Here is a 20,655-nt window from a genome sequence, read left to right as displayed (position 1 = left end):
CAGTTGACCAAATACAGTCCAGAAATAAAGCAGAATGTTGGCTGTGGCGTTATTTTGTAAAAAAAATAAATAAAACAAAATAATAAAATGGAAAATATTTTGCTTGAGAGGGACAGCTCGTAAGAAGCTAACGCATGAAGTGTCCCATTTAAAAGAATTCACATCAAATGCACTTCTTCCTCTTCAGCTGTACTGTATACAGCTCAGTTCCTCGTTTCACTCATTTGCATTTTACCATTCAGACTGCACTTGGAACAAAAACAATCATGACAAGTTATCCAAATCCTCAAATTCAATTTATTAGAAAAAAAGAGACCCTCATAATTGCTTGACACAATGACCAAACAACATTGTTAAGACAACATAATGCCAATGTGATTCGTGATCAAAGAAACAGTAATGGAACAGATTGACACACCGTTTACATTTCATCTTTGTAAATTTATAAGGCTTTTGCTGGGATTAAAGACAACGATCCCATCAAAGCAGATTAGCAGCAACGCGTCACACATTCACTTGTAAACAGCTTGCACACGGCTGCGAGAAGCATCCTAACGCAGCTTAGTGGCACTTGCAAGAACTCTACAATCGCGCCCAACATAAACCAAGATGAGGAAGAACATCAACCTGCTGGTGCATCATGCTACTTTCATCCTGCTGTCCCACAGGTGAAAAGTAGCGACAATGGGATCAAGTTGTGCTCCTGTAGTGCAAAAGCTCCATTACAGTCAGAGGTAATTGGTAGTGATCAGAACACAAATTAAGATCAAGGACTTACAATTTGTACTTTATGACAATAATACACGCAGAGATTAGTTAGGACAGATCTTGGGATACGTAGTGGAGGTTGATTTCGTAGAAGAAAGCTGAATGATATCTTGGCTGACCGCTCCCTGCTGCTAAGAAAAAACAGCACATTTAACGTATTGCATCTGAGGTTTGGACAGCCACTTGTGTTAATTAGTTGCCTTCCTTCCATTCAATTGGAAGGAATAACTGACCTGATCGTACTCCCCGACATCATGACATCTGCGAGACGACACGAGTGTCTTACAAAATATAAATAATGGACATTCTTGCATAAATCTGGTCAAAATACATTGACGTGAATGAACATCTGTTAAGGAAAAATACCAGCAAGAGCTAGCTGCACATGCTTAAAATTAATCTTATTTTTAACAATGAACACAAAAACAAATTTTCATCGGGTTCCCTGAGTTGATTCTTCCCAGGGTGTTTTTTGCATTGTTTGTCTTAATGCCAACAATTCCTTTAGATTCATCTTAAAAAAAACCCTGTCACTTGAAATAGTCAAATTACTGGTAAGTAACACACACAATCAAGTAGTAGTGAGGGTATTTGATGATGAAACCATTGCAGGAAGTCCTCTTCTCAGACTGTGTTCAATATATCTGCGGTGTTTCTATCTGTAGTGCGCAAAGTTCAGTAGTCTGCGTATCACTTCCACTTTCCACCCTGCTCAATCTCACTTCTTGCCTTCAGAGTGTGACACCTGCATTTCAGGCCGAGTGGATACTGATGTCAAACCAAGCGTCCCTCTCTGAGATCTTCTGGCGTCACGGCGGCCCTGCGCACGCTCTCGCCGGGCCTTCGACCGCCTCCACGCTTGGAGACGGAGTGGACCGTTCTCCAGTCCTGTGAGGCTGCGGGTCGGGAAGAGTGACCCCCTAGTGAGGAGGTGACGTCAGGCTGAGAGGACCGAGCGTCCAGCTGCCAACTGGGCTCCATGACTGTATTTATGACTGGACAGAAAAATACAAATACATTTGGTGAAATGCCATGACAAGTATTCAGATTTGTACCGTTCCAAAGATATGCATTGATTGGTAGGTTATACGATACTATTTTTCAGAACAGCCGGAGCTTTAAGAAAGAGAAGCGTATCAGATAACGGATTGATGCATGGATGCTCTGACTGACTTACCCTCAACTTGTCTTTGAACTCTCCTTAGTTCTTTCAAAATAGAAGTAATATCCTGAAACACACACACGCACAGTTCAGCCTTAGTTTTTAAACTATCCAAAAAAGGAAAAGTTAACTCATGCCTTGTTGGATGTTTTGACAGCAGGTCCATCACTATCCGAATTGACTTCAGCGTCTATTTGGTCCCAAATATCCATCCTGTCATGAAACAGCAACCTGGACACAGCAAAGCAAAACAATTATTAGACAATCCGTACTCTGTCTGCATCGAAAACTGACATCTTTATTGGGGAAAAAAAATGAACCCTCAATACAGATAGTAAAATAGAAATAAAGGACACTTTGGGTGAGAGTTTGTCTACAACCTGGACTAGTTGGAAGACAACTACAAAGCACCTATGCATAACTTGAGTCATGCACATCGTTTTTTTTTTTTTTTAATTAAATGCAATATAGCACCAGCATGATTCTAGATTCATCATTTGAGTTTGTGTGCTAATTTACTAATCTCATATTCTGTCAGACACAATTCAGATAATTGAAAACGCAATGTTTATAAATTGCATGCGTGGTATGTGGTCGTATGGGATTTTACTTGATCTTCTCAGAAAGCTGCTCCGTGTTCTCTCTGATGGCCATGATGACCTGCAACACCGGGTTCAACATGGGGTCCTCCAAAGTGACCTGCGCAAACAGAAATATACTCTGTGATGATTGCAGCTGGCTCACTGAGGCCAGGCGTTGTCTCAGACCTCCTCTCTGATGTGAGGTTGCAGTGTGGAGTTCAGATCCTGGCCACTTGAGTGAAGATAAGGTTCTGCTGCTGAAGAAGAACTTGGCGGGACTCTCTGATAGTTTAATCCCATCTCTGGTATACGCTGAACAAGCTGAAAAATGAGTGAGTGGGGTTGTTTAACAGCAGCAGAAACAACAACAACAGTATAACAACATCCGATTAAAAAGACTGATTGTGCGTGTAAGAGCAGGGACAAGCCCGAGAACGTTTAATTACCTTTTCATGAGCTGTCACTGCAGAAACGGGTACGCTACTACCCGCCGTCAAATTCTGCTGGTTACCTTCTCCTGTGACGTCATGAATCTCCCGGGCCAAGATGGCAAGATCTTTGGCCAGGTCTTGACTCAAGCTTCCAAAGAGAAAGCATACATTTGTCAACGTGTACTGCCTTTGATAATGTAAGCGCTGCAGAATTCTCCACGGAAAAAAAAAAAAAGGGAAAAAGACACCATTAGCAATAATATTCATACCGCGCAATCTCAGCACCGTGGGTGGACCAGTCGTTCAAGCCCTCCCCATCCTGGTTCTCCTCAGAATCCTTGCTCTGAGGTTTGGGCCGCAGTGGGACCACCGAATGGGCCCGAGACAGACGGTGCGGACTGTGGGAGGCTGAGGAAGGTTGGGAGCGTTTGTGTTTAGGAGTCATTTGATTGGAGTCGTACTCCTCATCTGACGTGGAGGTATAGCCACAACCTTTCTGTCGTCTCCGGGAGCCTTTGGCAGCATGAATTGGTTTGTGTTACAGAGCATTAGTAGGGATCAAGGGAGGAAAAGGAGTAGAAAAATAGATGCCATCATAGTACACCGGGAAGAAAATTTTGACACATGGTATTTATGAACAGGGGCGGCGCTAAGTGGTGACCAATGGTGGCTGTGGCCATCTTACATCGCAATAAAATATTTTGATACTTATAGTGATCATTAATCAAGATTATTCCCTGACACCTTAGCAACTAACCATCATGGCTGAGATGTAATTGTTTATCATGCTATCTGCCGTCAGGGTTTCATGATAGAAAATAACACACACATCAATCTTGCCCAACACAAAAACAAGGAAACTCCAAAGAAAAAGGCATCTCGCAAATTCTGACTCAGCTTTTTATTTACATTTGTTCTTGCTTGTATTATGAGTGTGGTGGGCAAGGTTCTGTATGTAGCAACATAAGATTTCCCCCCAAAAAGTCAGTCAAAATGCTTTCTGGTTGGAATGGCAACTTCAACCTGATTGCAACGCACAAAGAATTTTGAAAATTAGACGATGGACCTCAGCATAAATTTAGGTTTTTTTTTAGTGTTGGAAAAAAATACCTTTTAGGGAATGTTTTTGCTATGAAGGAATTAAGAGACATTTGAAGTGCTTTTTCCAAACTCCACTAAATTGGCGGCCACTCTTCACGTTGCTCCTGTGTATGTGTGAGTTTTATCTCATGGGTCCCTGACGGTGGATGGTATGATAAACAATGACTTGTAGTTATGACGTTCCAGGTGCGCGACATTGGATGGCCACACCTTTAGTGAGTTGTTGCGTCATCCTGGGCACCCCACTGAAAAACGTTTGGCTCCGCCCTTGTTCACAAATGAGGAAACACATGGTGTGGGAGTGCTCATGACAGTCATAAATAAAAGAAATGAGCAAATGTTCAACTTCCACAGCACAGCAGCTCAATGCAGACAAGAACAATACTGTATATTGAGCTTGAATGCACATTTGGGTTCACAATATCCCAGCAGTATGTAAATGAGACGTTTGACTGGTGTACATTGTGCAAATGAACGTAGGTGTTATTATTGTTAGTAAAAGTAAAGCTACAGTTGAAAAAAAATGCTGCCCGAGTAGAGACATCATTAATGAGACATAAATGAAAAACCTTTAAAGAACCAAACCAATTCATCACTGGGTCAGACGTTGAAGTCCCGTGCCCATCAAGTTCTGGTCTCTCAAACAATAGCAACATATTTGGAATGAAAGGAACTTCTGTATTTTAGGGCTAGAAATATTAAACAATTAAACACACGGATAGTGGCATATCCAGTTCAGGAGTCACACTTTGCTTCGGTGTTCATTTAGAAATATAATTAATACATTCCGTAATTCAATGCTGCTGGTGTCAACAGTGTGTTATGTGTACAGAAATGCTTCAGCAGTTTTTATGAACTATATTGATATTGCCTGCCAATAACCACATTCTCATCTGAGGTCCAATAATCATTTAAAGTTTGTTATACTCACTTGCTGTGCTGCTGGCATATTTGGCACTGCTGGACCGTCCACGAGTGATGGGTGTTTTTGTGAGGGACGGTTTCTGTGGCCTTTCGCCGGGTTTTGACCCGAGAGCGGATGTCTTGTAACCGAAGCTGCTTGCAGACTCTGTATTCCGGTTGAATGCTGTGCTCTTTCCTGCCCACTGAGGGGCAGAGGAGTTCTCCGAGTCACTGGGTGTGTGGAAGGAGCTTGTCCGCCGGCGAGGCATGGCCAGCATATCCCACCTGGAGAGTTTTTTGGTTTCCTTAGCAGGGACATTAGCCGCCTCCTGGGAGAGGCGGTCAGTTTCTGTGGTCTCGTTGTCGGAGGCCTCACCGAGACGGGCTCGCCGGAGCATGGACGCCCGGGTGGGTCTCGGTGCAGAAAAGCTATTGACACGGCTCAAAGTTTGGGTCACCCTTGTACTTCTAACGTTAGAGCTTTGAGGGTCGTCACTCAAATCGGCAGAACCACATTTGCCAATACTACGTCTTAGTCCAACTGGTCTCCTGACGGGCTCGCTCTTTTCTTGTCGTTGATGGTTCAAAACAGAAGACTGATGGTTTGAGTAGGGATTAGATATACTTGCCGACGATGTCTCCCTTTGGAGGCCAATCAGCTGAGGTTTTTTAGGGAGTGGGTTGGACCTGGTCTTATTGCTCTGCTGACTGAGTGTACTGGAGGAATCCACATCAGACTCCCCGGAGAGCGAGTCTGGGACGGGAGATGGGGTAGTTTCTGATTGGCCTGCTTGGATCTTGGCCTCCAGAACAGCCAGGACATCTTCAGTCTCTTTGAGGTAAGAATGAGTGTCTTGACTGCAGGTCCGCTGGAATAAGTCAGGATCAGTGTCTATGTGAGAAGAGATGTTTGGCAGTCTGGCACTGCTCGGCTGCTCCTTAGTGAAGCTCTCTTGTCTGACCAAAGAGGACATGGAGCTGTCCTTGGACTCAGAGCTTTGTGTTTCCTGACCCAGAATAGGAGCCGACATGCTGGGTCTGACTTTGCCTGACTCCTGGCTCCCCCTGCGCTTGGTCAAAGTAGCTGTGGAGAAGGTTTTGGCAGAACGTTTTTTCCCAGTCTTTTCAGTAGTGTTGTTGTGGTTTGAGGCTCCATATTCTGTATCCGGAGTGTCGTCATCTGACTCATTGTAGAACGTTTTGGATTTGTCAGACTGTTGAACCTCATCCTTAGTTTTTCTCTGTCCTGACTCGGACAACTGCCTCGTCCGTTGCTCTACGATGGAACCATCATCAGACTTGCTGGCATCACTCAGACTATCAGGCTCCAGGTCATCCTGCACGGACAATCTATGAATGCCATCGTGAGAGCTGCTGGCCAACAAGCTACTTTCCTCCACATCAAATGTTGAATGTGGATCATGTTGAATATGAATGCTGGGAGCTGGAACGTAGCACTTCTCCCCCACGATACGTCTGGCTCTTGGGCCGTCAGAGTCAACGCTGTCATGATTTTGGCTGAGTTTGCCCATGATAGTAGTCCGTCCTACAGTCCAACAGTTATTCAAGGATATTTGCATATTAAACACAACAGAAAATCTAATTCATATTCATCAGGCAGGCTGATTATCATTTCAAATAGACTTGTGTTTTATCAGGTAGCTTACCGCCTCCTGACAGCTCCATCTGGGACGACCTAACGAAGTGGCCAGACAAAGGACCAGACTCCACGTCAACCAAGCTCGCCCAGCAAGACATCCATTTTGGAGCCCCTTGCATCACTGCGCCTGTTATCGGAATCTGTGTAAGGCAAAACACAACCTATTGTGTGTGTCTGATAAATCACTCAGATAAAGGAGATGATTTTTTTTCTTCATCAGTGAGCAAACTTTAAGCTGCGGAACAAACTGGAATCAGAACAACCCAAAGTATACAATCACATTAGGTACAATTGCACACTCCAATGACCGGTACAAAGAGTTCAATTCAGTACAAAGTTATTATTATTTTATTTTTATTTTTTTTACAACATTGCTCAGTTTTGATTGAGCAGTCTTTTTTGTGTGTGTTTATTAATGTGTTTGTAATGTGTAATTTCATACTGCATAACTTAACTGTTTGGGTTACCTTACATGAAAAGCAATGAGAATGTGTGGCATGGGAAGGGCCGCACCACGAGGCAACTTTAACTATAGTAATAGACATTGTTTAATTAATACCCTTCCAACAGTCAATCCAAACTGAGAATTATAACATTGAAATCAAATTGGTCTTAATCCGGGTCTTCTTCTGGGCATCAGATGGTGCAAGTGACCCTTATGCAATGTCTCGTGATTGGTTTATGATTCGTTTTAACACCTTGTTAGATGAAATCAAACCATGAATATCCCAAAGGGTGTGAGAAGACAGACATGTAGGGAATCAAAACACAAATTCACCCCAGAAAATTGAGGCCCATTTCACAGACTTAATTTTAAGAATTGGTGTTACAATAATGAGAGATTACTGATCCCCCCCCTCGCCAAATCCGAGCAGGAAGGTTTACCTTCACCCCACTTGCTCCTTGTTGTGGAGCAGGCCTCACCTCCCTACTGTTACCCGGCCTATGCTGCTCCCAGCCCTCAACCTTAAGAGGCCTAAATGTTGCTGATGTATCTGCTTCACTGTGATTGGTTCCCTCAGGATTCTCAAAAACACCAAACACCTGGAACAAAGCATTACAAGTGGGTAATCAGGGATGCCAATATCAATGGCTCAGTTTCCTGGGAGAGACCTCATCCCGAGAGACACCAGACCGTTCAATTTGGAGAGCAAACGTGGTCGCACGCATTTGACTTGGCAAAGGAAATCCAAAGCAGTGGTGCATACAAGTCAAGAAAACTTGCCTTATCAATCTCGTTGCGAGCCTCTTCAAGATCTTTATCTGGGGCATCTGCTTCAATGGTGTAAGTTCCTGCATCACTCAAAGTGTCGTCTTCGACATTTCTCGAGCCACCCTGGGTCACCTTGACCTCTTCACTCTTGCACACAAGAGGCATCTTAGGCACACTGACGGGAACGGGCTGGTGGATAGGAGAGGACGTCTTTGGTAGAAGGGAAGGATCAACTCCAGGAGGGCTGGTCAGAGTTTTACCAGGCTGTACGACGGTTTCAGGTTTTGAGGGTGGACTAAATGTTTTTTTCTCCTCGCTGGAAGAAGATGTCTGCTTTGTCTGTTTGAGCCATTCAGCAGTAAATTCCTTTGCCAGTTTGGATCTTCGGCCCACACTGCTAAAAGGCCTTACATAAATAGAGGATGATGACCGTGTTGAAATGCTTATTCGTTCCTCAGTCTTCTCCCGTCGCAGAGAGCCAGCTCTCTGGGAACTAGTGGTAGCAGGCGCTTTGAGAGGAATAGTGTACCGTTGGGATGGGGGAGTGCTACTGGCTGCAGGCTGGACTTGCTTCGCACCAGCTGGATTTGAGATTTTCCGAGCCTTTTCCAGTTGGAGCCTGAGGTTTGAAGGCTCCGACGGGGTGGTCTGGGAACGTTTCCTTCTGGGGTTATCATCAGAATGTTCATCATAAAATTCTATAACAAAAGATCGGTGAGGATCTGCCTTGCCACTACCAAATTGAGACCCAGGAGGAGAGTAGGAGGAGGGCTGCTCTGAGTCAGTGAAGTGCTGAGGAGGGGAGGTTCTCTGTGTCCGAGGTGAAATCTGGGTGCCAACTGGAGTTTGTGACTGCAGGAAAGTCTTCTCATTGATTGTGGGATCTCCTGAACCAATGTCAGCGCCATTTTCAGAGTGGTTTGCTGATGATGAAACAACATGAAGTTTGCAGCAACTATGACTGTTAATCGCATTCATGATAGTACAGACTTGCGTACTCACCATTGGTGGTCTTCAGAAGTGACGGATCACTGTTGTCAATGAAGATGTTTTCACCCTGTGACCTTCTTCTCATCATGTTAGAAGTACTTTGAACCAGCCAGTCAGCAACTTTACTTTCAGCTGACATCACCTCGGTGGGTGTGGTCACGGCCTCAGCGGGAGGAGGCTTACGCTGCTGACGGAATGAAAATTTTGTGACATGGTCCTTGATCTTCATTTTGCCTGGGGTGCATTCATCAAATTCGATCGTGAAGGAGGCATGGCTTTGGACCACAGGAGGCGTTGGGGTGGACGGGACAAGGTCATTGGGATCTTGAGTGTCTTTCGTTGGAACCTCCTGAACTTGCAATTCTGGTTTCTTGGAAGGCCGCTGCTGGAATTCTTTTGTGGGGATCTCAAAGTAGCTGGGCTCCCGGCGGTAGGAGAAGATGGACTTGCCCTGATTGTCAGACAAAGAACTGCCAAGCTCATATTTGGAAACATCTTTCCCAGATCCTGGTGATACAACAAATATCATTAGTTATGGTTCAACATCAACACACTATATTCCAAACATGCTGCAGCCTTTCAGAACTGACAAATGACACAATCAATAGAAGCATAGTCAACTCTTGTATTTAGCCTTTTGGGAACAAGTTCAAAAAGGCATATTTGAATTAAACAGACACATTTGCAACGAAAACAGAGGTGGTGAGAGAGACCTCTAGCTCAACATCCCTGACCTCGGGCCTCATTAAGCCTATTCTGAATGGTCCAAAAAACATTCACTAATGCCCAAATTCTTGTTAAAAGTCATTCATGAAATGATGACACTGGTTTAAATGCTAAAATGAGACTGACTGTGCATACATCAAATACATTTTCCATAACACTTGTTCAAGGTCCTAGGAGAGCTGGAGCCTCGGCAATAGGTTTAACGTGGGTAGCCAATCAATCGCAGGGCAAATGTATTTGGGTCATTGAAGGGCACATCATGACTGCTCGGGATTTTGATGATCGAGTTGTCAATATACATAATCACTAAAACAGAAAACCATTGATACTTCCATCTCACAGTTACTTAATGCATCCCAACATGGCTCATGTAATCTCTGTTATTGCTGCACAACATGAGGCTAACAATCAAGCTTCCTACCCCCTCCAGCAGCTTAGAGGGTCGTAATCCATCACGATGCAGACAGGCACTGGCCCATTGGCTTGCCATGGTAAAAGCTTGCTCACATTTCACAACTGGTAGCCAGAGATGTGCCTTAGGCTGCCTATTATCCACTCTAACAGTGACCCACAAAGGGCATTGGACAGAGATGCCACAGAAAAGCATGTCATTTTAATTAGGTTCTAATTCACAGACGTACAGGTATTCTGTATAATCAGACAAATAATTAAATAAAAAAAAACAATAAGACACTTGTAAAACACATTCTCAGACCTGGAGTCTGTAGGTCAGTAGATTTTCCGCTTCGGTTGTGGATTTTAATGGCTGGATCCTCATCCTCTCCCCACCAGGATGGTTGGCCATAAAGAGGAGTTGGCTTGGATATCGGCGCATCTGTAGTTGCTAAATGACAAACAAAGTATTAGCTTTGCTGTTGAACTCATGCATAGCAGACGAAATGGAAAAATTGGAAAATACATTCCTTTAAATGTTTTTGGAATCATGTTACAACAAATGTGTGAAGAAGTGAAGCAAAAAAAAGGGTCAACCATGTGACACGAATGCTATCATGCATGCCGTATAAAGATAATCCTTCTGATACAAGAGGGGATGAAGTTAATCCTAATCTTCAAGGAAGAATACAGTATAATGAATAACCACTGTGTCGCTAAAATGAGGAATAGTTGCATCTAAAAGAGTCATTTCTATATTAATAAATGGATTCAGGGCATAATTGACTAATTTGTTCTTTGTGCCAGGTTAAACAAATTTAGAAATATTTGTCATAACTACTGTACATATTCATATAGCATATACATATAGCATTTGGACAGTGGGCATGAATGGCTTTAGAAATAGCATCTTGGTTTTTGTGCCAGTGCAAGCCTCCTTCAGTGTGTTTGGGAGTTTGCCAGACCAGGCAGCACGATGCTGGGCGGTCCGAGGACGTTTTCTTTTACACGCCCTGGCACTCCTGACAAATTGGTGGCTGCCATTAATCTAAATTCAGTTACGATTATTACATATTATTTTAAAATGTCTAATACTTCAGTGTGTATGCTCGAGTTCAAAATTTGAGCGTTTTATTCAAATTGTTTATTTAAATGTTCCAATAGTTCCTGGAAATTCTTAAGTGTGTAACAAGTAAACTCCAAGTTTCTTTTTGCAAGGAAGCCATATTCGAATTTTGACATTTGCACCTTTTTTATATTATTTTAAAATGATATAAATTTGATTTGTTTGAATATTGTTTCCACTTTGAATTTTTTGTTTTTGTTTTGTACCCCCCCAAAAAAATAGTTTGAATAATTGTGATTTCAATTATTACCAAAATAATTGTGATTAATATTTATTTCATAATGAAGCAGCCCAAGTTGAAAGTACACTATTTAGGATAAGCAGCTGAAGTTTTTGAGTCGCAATTCAACAACTTAGATCTATTACAGATAAGGTGACACTCTTCTATAGTCTTTTCCACTTTTAAGTTTCAAAAGTATGTCACAGTTTCATGACAAGTAGAGCTGCAAACTATTTGCTGCTTTAATGAGTCACACCCTTTAAAGTTGCAGCGGCCCGCCCTACAGACAGCAGCAGGACTGGATGAACTCCACATCCTGAGCAGCTGGATGGGAAAACACACAAGAGAACACAGAAAAGATATTCATAGCTCTCTTTCAAGTTGGGGCAGAGTCAGGCCAGATTTGTTCAAGTGACTAACTCACAAAACTAAACAAAAATATGAAACAAGTAAGTGTCAGAGCTTTTACTTCTCTGAAACAGGAAGATGTTGAGTCATTTAGCAGTTGGTTGTACGCAAGAACAAGATTTGTGTAGCTGAGGATGTTCATAAACATCCTATTTTAAGCACAAGCCTGACGAGCAGAAAAAAAGTGAACAGCTGGAAGAGCTTTTGTCAAGACACACTTCCTATTATGACAATTCTTGAACTATTGCCTGTGTCATAAAACAGGAATTGTGACATTTGTGCAGCTCACAGAAGCTTAAATGCCCCGAGAACAACTCGAAGGGAGACCTAAATCCCACATCAGCAACACGTTCCCATGTGACGAACAGGCACCAGGACCTAAACACCGCTTTAAGAACCTTGATTGGCGTGCATCCAAAAGGCTTCCTTGTCAGCTGACAGGCATGGCTGGCTAAGATAAGAATTTATCCTTAACCTTTTCAACCCCTCCTGAAACTTCACTTACAGTTAAGCCAACTTGTGCAGACACTTTTAAAGTCCCTTTCTTGGCTGACAGCAAACTAGTAAACATTTCACAAACAGTTTCATACAGAAATCACTGGCAATGTAAAAACATGTGCAGAACACAGCAATGCAAGTCACCAAGAGTAGCCCTCATGCTTTTAAATAATTTGCCCCCAAACAAACGCGTCCCTCTCATGCGACCCGAACAGCTGTTTCCAAAGCAGCTGCCTGTAATGACAGAGATGATGCAAGGGCTCATTTATACCTGTAAGCGAAAGTGCTTTGCGTTCGCCCTTCTGAGGTAGCTTGACATTGGAAACGGCCTCTTTGCTCTTCTCTGGACTCTGAACGTGCTGCTTGTCCTTCACCCGGGCCTCGAGGGCTTTGAGACCGAGCTGCAACTGGCTGGTGTACTTCTCATGCTGCACAGTGTGAGACGGCAAACATGATGTGAGGCACAAGATACAACTCGTACACAAACATCCTGCTCAAAGATGCAAGTCCCTCCCACATAATCATGAAGACGACGATCTGCTTGGAGTTGTTCATATTCTAAGCAAATCCACGGTTGCGTTGATGTTTCACTAACAAAATAACAATGGAAAACATTCTGCCAGGGCTTGTCTGAAAACCTACTCACCTTAAGAGCCTCCTCTGGCACCTTGTGTTGACTCTTCTCCAGGATATATACATGAGCATGTGGGCACCAGTTAAAGTAGAACAGCATACAGCAGTTCAAACATTTGTTTATAAATTAAAATGGCATTTGGTCTTTTTCACTGGTGTGCAATGCATGGTGACAAAAAATAAAGACATATTTGAAAAGAGGGTGCAACGCCACATGTCACATGCCGTGTATTCAGTTGTGGTGGCAAACATTCCTAAATGTCACGGTGCTCCAAGAGCTTTCCGCCACGTTATCTAAACTAAATTCCACCTCCCACAGCTTTCAGCTGTGAGGGAGGGGTCAAAGGGTGCAAGAGATTTTCAGTCCACATTTGACAATAATCTGAAACGCCTGACTGGAAAACCACAAAGGATTTAACATGCCTATGTAGCCAGTGGCCAACAACGGGAAAAGGTAGAATATTGGTGACGCGAGCGGTAGCCTATTGGTGCTTCATTCCAGTCTAGGCAGTAGGCTTAGGCCAGGACATTTAATCGAAATCAAACTGGTGACGTACATCATTAAGATTAAAGACATTTTCATAAAGGATATCATAACCAAAGCGAATGACATCTGAAAGCTTGAGGGTGATGTACGTTTGGTCCGGAATTCTGAGGTCATTCACGAATGTCTGGAAGAAAAAGCCACGGACATCAAAGGTATTTGATCAAAGCATATATGATTGCACTTCTATCTCACTGATACATGGGTCCAACTGCCATAAGGCGCTTTGCAATTGGCTTGTTTCCCATTGACAGCTAATCCAGTGGTACACTGAAACTCTGATGAGATTATGTCCTTATGCAGGACAGGGCCAAACACAAAAGTTAAACCACGTGCAAGTCAAGTGTAATTGTACTGGAACTGTAATCATGTTATCTTCCACAAAAACTAATCATTGATGACATTTTATATGACGACAGTAATCAGGAGGGAGAATGAAAAAGCAGTTTTAGTCTGTCCTGTGAGGATAATTGTCGAAGTCATTTTGAATTACGGTTACAGGTCCTCACACAGCTATGCTCCGATTAATTTGTCACGGCCCAAAGACACTCTTTTGGAGAACAATGAGCAACATCTCTGACCACTCAACTCTGAGTTCATTGTGGGTAATGAGGCAGCCGAGAGGCTACACAGAGGAGACAGGGACAACATTTAGAAAGGAAAGGCACTTGATTACAGTTGTTGTCCTAACCATAGCCGTCATTTTGTGATGAGGAAATGGTACCAGACCGGAGTTGTCTCTCTCGCTCTGGCCAGAGGCAGACACGACTCACTCACCCCGTTCAAGCTGCCCAGATCCTTCACCATGTGCTCATCTGCGTTTGGGTCATAGTTGATCACAGCGTGCTGTTTGTCCACACTTCGAGACTGCAAAGGACAGAGAAAGAAATTTTAGTCATGAGCAAGTGGAACATTGCCCTTTGTGAACAGTTAAAACGAGTTGGAATTAAACACAGAAGGTCCATGTTGGAATAGAGCTCTGAGTGGAGTTTGCATGTGGGTTTCCCCTTAGAACATGCTTTTTATGTTATCAGACCCTAAATTGGATTGGAATTGAATAGCCAAATGTATTGTTTTAGTATTACGATACATAATGTTTGGAAAATAAAAATTAAAATAAAAAATGAGAAAAAAACTTTTAGATAGATATTTTGTATGTTTAGTATCAAAGATGGCTAGGGCAATCCCTGTGTGTAAGGCAATCAATCACTCAACCGATTCCCCGATCGATATACTAATTAGTCAGTCCACATCACTGACCAATCTAAAGTGTTGAAAATGGCTTGTCCTCTTTGAGGACGCAATGCTAATGATTGAGCAAACTTTTGGCAAGCTCATTCCGATTCCGCCCGAGGCCAGTGATATGTTTAATTATTTGGGGTCAGTCATAACAACTTAGAGGCCTGCAAAAAAAAAAAAAAAAAAAAAATTTGACACCCCACTTTTAGGACAAGAGACGAAGCTTGAAACGTTATGGTAATTTTGATGCACCATATTTATCTTTTGACCAGAGACAACATGCATAACAATTTAGCAGTACAGCTACTTACCTATTTTCCATTTTTTGGTCAGTTGACAAACAATATATATAGGATTTTGGCCCATATTATCTTAATTTAAATTAATTTACTTTTTTAATCAAACTTTCATTTTTAATTTAACTTCAACTGAAATTTCTCAGTCAATCGGAAAAGGAGTTCCACCAGAAACAGGCGAAACAAAACGCACTGCAGTATTTCATTTTGAGATTGTGTAAACTGTTAATGTTTGTCATTTGTTCTTCAAGCCTTTCGCTACTTTCCAGATCTATAACCTGAATAAATGTGCTTCTGTCGTAATATGCGTTCATCCGTTACTGTATATGCAAACCCAGCGGGAGATCGGGACTGATGTACTTTCATTTATCCGCTCAATAACCACTCAGGGTATTTGTATGACAAAAATCACGGCCAGGCAAAATAATTTTCTCCCTTCAATTCGCCTTTTATCTGGATAGAAAAAGCTGGTCTGATATGCATTGTCTGTGTTGTCCTATCTGCGCTTTCAACTTTATGGTGAATGGCTTGCTTGCCTGAGGCAGTGGGCTTAATGAAACAGTTTACCAACTTGATTAGGTTAACTGTGCAGCAGCACTGACACATTCCTCACTCTAAGGCCTCTGACTGTTTGAGGACAAATCACTTTGCTTAAGCAGAGAGAATGTCTCAACTGCAGCACTAGGAAACAGCAAGTAGGCCATTGAACTCAAGACCAAAGACAAAGGGGGAGATGTGCTCTAATTGTCAGTCCGACTCCAAGACTTGGATACTTACCAGATGACAGTTGTCTCGGTAATTCCAAACATGCAGTTGGAAGGCACAGTGTTATTTGATACAGTTTTCATGCCAAGTATCATGCTGAGTTTCATTCGCAGTGCCACAGAATATGAAGAGCTACGGAAGGGAAAGTATTTGAAGAATTCAACTATTAAATAGTTTGGTGGGTTTTGGGCTGAGTAATGTAACACTTAGAAATTAAATCAAATAAACAACTGCACCACTTTTAAGAAAGGGATTTTTTTCCCCCCTGGACTCTTTGAGCTTGGCCGAACATTTCAGAGCATAACACAGTCAGCAACTGCGAGTTTTGCCTCGTCATAATCGCACTGAATGACGGGAGCCTGTGTCTGGTGAATTTGAGACATTAATGCAACCGGCTGCCCCGTCACACAGAAAGGGTCGTTCTAATCATCTCTGAAGAGATTCTAGAGTGAGGCGGTCATGGTTCATGTAACACCAAGCTTTTGTTTGCTGTGTTACCCTCGGTCTTCTATGCAACGCCATCACCTAGGAGAGCCCTCACTCTGAAAACACACATAAGTCACACACCTGCAGCATTAGCTCGCAGTCGTCCCGACCAACAAAGATCAGCTCCCGTGGCAACCGGTGGCGCGTGCCTGAGCTGCTGACCAGAAACCATGACGTCACGCTCATCCTGGTGCCGCGAGTCAGGATCTTCTTGGCATCCTGGAGCATAAATGGACCCCAAGAAAGACAGATCAACTGACAAGTTACATTAAATGCAAGACCTGATTCTTTTATGCATTCATTGAGAAATGCATTATGAAAAATGAAATGTATTAAGAGCACATATTTTGTCCCTATCTAGAATAGTATTTTTGGACGTGCTCATTAAGTGTCCTTTGTAGCCCCCTCAGTACAATTGTGGCCACCTCCAACATTTAAGTTGCCCATCCCTAATGTTCTGTTTGGGAAGACGAATAATTGTGCCATTCTATTATTTAATTTCCACTGTTGTACAATTTATATGAGTTATTTTGAACAGAAGTTAAAGAAATATGATGGACAGGTTGCCATTTATTCAACAAAATAATAGCTTTGTGTTCCACTAAAACACCAAGATTGCACACTAAGTTAATCGAGACAAGCATATCTTTATTTGAATATATACTTTTGTGACATTTATGGAAAAGCGTGTTGAGATCAGTGATTCCAACGAGTATTCCGTGAAACATCAGGTGTATTGCGGTAACTGATCCATTTTCCCTGAACTGTTCCAAAAATCACTTTAAGTACATTAACAACTGTATAAATCCAAATTTTGTTCAGATAAATCAAAACAAAACTGAGGTCATTATTTTTGGCAGTAAAGAAAAGGGTGGCTGTTAGTTAACACTTGGAGTCACTGTCTTTGAAAACAAACATGGTGAAGCGACATTTAGCAGTTACGCTACACTCCAATGGAAGAAGTTGCCAACAGAAATGAAGCCATCCCCGAGTATCATTGCTTTTAAAACCAGGTTAAAGTGTTTTAGTAAAATTAATTACATTAAATTGGATGTTTTTGTGAAGAACCATCACAAAGAGGGACACAATAGTCAAGTGGAACGCATACATAAAATATTTTAAATGTCATTTACAAATAAAAAATGAAAAGTATGCAATAGTATTCGGCACCATTACTGTCATTGTGACAAAAAAAATCCAGCAGTTCCCTGAGGATTTCTGAATGAACCAATGTTTACCGAAATTACTGATGATAAAGTCCACCTTTGTGTAATCAATCTCAGTACAAATGCACCTGCTGTGTAATAATTGCAGAGGTCTATTAAAAAAGACCAAGGAACGAACCTGTCAGGTTTGAGACACTGTTGTGGAGAACTTTAAAGCACAATCAGGTTATAAAAAAGATTTTACAAGCTTCATACATCTCACGGAGAACTGTTCAAGCAATCATATTGAAATGGAAATAAGTATCAGATCACTACAAATCTACCAAGACCTGCCGTCCCTCTAAACTTTCAGCTCAAATAAGGAGAGCACTAGTCTGAGATGTTGCCAAGAGGCCCATGATTACCCTGGATGAACTGCTGCTGAGGTGGGGGAAAACTAGTAGTCGCACAAATCAGACCTTTATGAAATATGTGGAAGAAGATTCTCTCATCAGATGAGACCAAAATCTAACTTTTTTTCTGCCACATACAAAACATAATGTAAAAGTAACACTGCAGATCACCCTGAACACCATCCCCACTGTCAAACATGGTGGTGCCAGCAGGATGGTCTGTCGCTGCTTTTCTTCAGCAGGGACATGAAAGTTAGAGTTGATGAGAAGATGTATGGGGCCAAATACGGGGCAATTTTGGATGAAAACATTTTGGGGCAAAGAATGGGACAGGTTTACCTTCCAAGAAGACAATGATAAACATAAAGCAACATCTACAATGGAAGGAGTTCCAAACTAAACCAGGTGTCAGAATGGTCAAGTCAAAGTCCAGACTTGAATCCTATTGAAAATTTGTGGAAAGATCTGAAAACCACTGTTCACAAACACTCTCCATCTAACGTTAATGAGATGTAACTGTTTTCCAAGGAAACATTGTCTTTAGGTGTGCAAGACTGATAGAGACATACCCCATAATGACTTGCAACTGTAATCTCAGCAAAACCTGCTTTGCCAAAGTATTAACTCAGGAGGGGGGAATAATTTTGCATGCCCCACATTTGACTTTTTATTTCTAAAAAAATAATAATAATTTAAAACAGAGTATCAATTTCATTCCGAACATTATTGTGTCCCACTTGGTGTTGATTTTTATTAATCTTAATGCTTGTAGCCTGAAATGAGGCAAAAGGTCAAAATGTTCAAAGGGGGCTTTCCCAAGCCACTGTATTTATTGCAAATACGAGTGTTTTTGTTGATCTATGTCAGCCACAGATAGTGACAAGCAGAACAATTAAACACTCTTCCACTAGATGGCGGCAGGTACAGAATTAACCTATTTGTCCACTTTTTGTGACATTTAAGTGAGGTTGTGTGTCTTGAGGTTTTCTCAAATGTAAAATATGTGACTCGGTTCATTAAAGGTTGGGAAACATTTGCTCATCTCGGTTAGGTCGGACCTGTTTATCCAAACCATTCCAGTCTGGCAGTTGCGACTTAATCCCATTCACTACTTAACATATTTTAGTTTAGTTTGCACAGTACTGTGAAAGAATAGAGCAATGGTTTAACAGGTGTGCATGATATACGCCACAAGCGTAGATCAGGAAATTAAGTATTATTCAACTTAATCCTACAGAGTCTGTTTCGGTATACTTAAACCTTGTCGCAATAATGTAGGGCATTGGTTGAACTTTGGCTAAAAAAGACCTTTCACATGCTCCCGGGCTGTTGCTTCCTGTTACCTCGCTGTTGGAACGCTTGTCCAGACGTTAAACTCAATGTTAATGTGAAGTCGGGCTTGGTGGACTTGTTTTGGTTTCTCGACCGAAACCAGCCTTTTACCCACGGCATTCCCCGAGCACAAACGTACCTGTAAAGCCTTCTCCGTCTTACTGCGGAGCGAAGCCAGCGTTGCGCGTCTTCGTAAAAGCGAAAGTCGACCACCAACATGTAAACGGACGACTCCAGGTGACGATGACCAGGTAAATTTCGCCCACACCCTCCTTTTTTCCCCTCAGGGAAATGACAACCAGGCGAAACTCTCCGACGGCACTCCGCCTCCCGACATCATGACGTCACTTGACAAGTACTGTCAAACATAGCTGCAATGAATGAGGTCTCACTCGGGTGCAAAATTCTCAATTTGATTAAAAACGCTTTCGGGGGAGCAAAAAACGACAGCTCATTTCATTATTATTATTCTTTTTTTTAACAATTTGAATTTGACTTTTGATGTTATATACGTTGATATTTTTTCATAGCGTAAACAAGAGACGAGAAAGCTACAAACAAAAAACCCAAAACGTAAACATACCATTCCATCCATTATATGAACCACTTATAATATCCTCAATATGTAATTTAAAAAACAAATTATGTTAAGTCGTGAAGTTCAATAACTATTTAGATATCATTGCTGTCAGTCTTTCAATCAAACGGACGGTCTGAGAAGTAACATTGACAGAATGACCACTAGATGACGCCCGAGGCTCAGTTTAAATTTTATGCTGTTCAGATTTAAAAATGCAAAATGCAATATATCAGTATATGAAACTGATCATCAGGACACTTTTTCTGCACATGTTTGCAGAAATTAAATCAATAAAGCAGTGATACCAACTCAACTAAACTCAACTTTACTTATAAAGGATTTTAAAAATCAGACATAAAAACAAGGACAGTTAAAACAATAAATGAAATAAAATCAGTAAAAACAATAAAACACAAAAGAAATGCATAGTCTCATGCTGAATCGAAAGCCAAAGAATATAACATGTATAAATAAATGAATATATAATTAATAAAATAACTCATATCAAAGAAATATCAACAATCAACGGAAAAAACTTGATCAACACAGTCATAAAGATCTCTTCAGTTACCTTATAAAAATTATATTTTAACAACTAATTTAATTTACGTTGTACATTTTGTTGCTGAAGAAAAAAAGTGGGTTCATATGTCAAACCAGTTCATTATTTGCTTCTGATTCGTGTGTCAACATTCATGTAAGACAACTTGGGAAAATGAGATCCCTTTCGGAAACCTCTTGCTTTCATGTGGGAAGGGTTTAGAAGATCCATCCATCCATTTTCTGTCGAACTTCTATATATACCTAATTAGGGCCAGGGTACATGCTGGGCACAAAAAAAATCTGCATACCCGTAAGAACAAGAACAATTAATTAAGCTGTAGAAGCCTTTTTAGACTTTTTTCTTCTTTCTAGCAGAAACCCAAAGGTTTTGTGCCAACACTGACTGCTACTTGGGGCCCATCACCTTAACTGTGCTACACTAAGACATCGAGGATAATCTACTGTACATATGACCTCTGCTTTCTTTCAATTTTTATTT

General features: G+C 41.7%; 1 protein-coding gene across 5 annotated transcripts; it reads right to left on the bottom strand.

The window, feature by feature from the left end:
• Nucleotides 1-274: 274 nt before the first annotated feature.
• cep170ba (centrosomal protein 170Ba) lies at nt 275-19,390 on the bottom strand. Of its 5 annotated transcripts, none has more exons than XM_088318558.1 (19): nt 19,173-19,390; nt 16,225-16,362; nt 14,135-14,224; nt 13,406-13,484; nt 12,827-12,885; nt 12,452-12,608; nt 10,251-10,379; nt 8,822-9,316; nt 7,832-8,742; nt 7,492-7,650; nt 6,614-6,746; nt 4,975-6,492; nt 3,212-3,455; nt 2,958-3,090; nt 2,698-2,832; nt 2,541-2,629; nt 2,068-2,161; nt 1,946-1,997; nt 275-1,763 (listed from the first exon to the last, which is right to left on the bottom strand). In XM_088318558.1, exons 2-19 carry the CDS (start codon nt 16,327-16,329, stop codon nt 1,543-1,545), a joined length of 4,803 nt encoding a protein of 1,600 aa, XP_088174684.1. In that variant the 5' UTR covers nt 16,330-16,362; nt 19,173-19,390; the 3' UTR covers nt 275-1,542. The 5 variants fall into 5 exon arrangements, with proteins under 5 accessions (XP_088174684.1, XP_088174701.1, XP_088174694.1 ...); XM_088318575.1 differs by having other exon boundaries at nt 3,212-3,350; XM_088318568.1 differs by having other exon boundaries at nt 7,531-7,650.
• Nucleotides 19,391-20,655: the final 1,265 nt, after the last annotated feature.

This window comes from Idiotropiscis lumnitzeri, chromosome 1 (genome assembly GCF_059441095.1).
Source record: "Idiotropiscis lumnitzeri isolate Australia: NSW breed Sydney's pygmy pipehorse chromosome 1, RoL_Ilum_1.0, whole genome shotgun sequence".
NCBI classification, from domain to species: Eukaryota; Metazoa; Chordata; class Actinopteri; order Syngnathiformes; family Syngnathidae; genus Idiotropiscis; species Idiotropiscis lumnitzeri.
The sequence above is the reverse complement of the archived record's forward strand: the minus strand, read 5'-3'. Positions and strand labels throughout refer to the sequence as shown.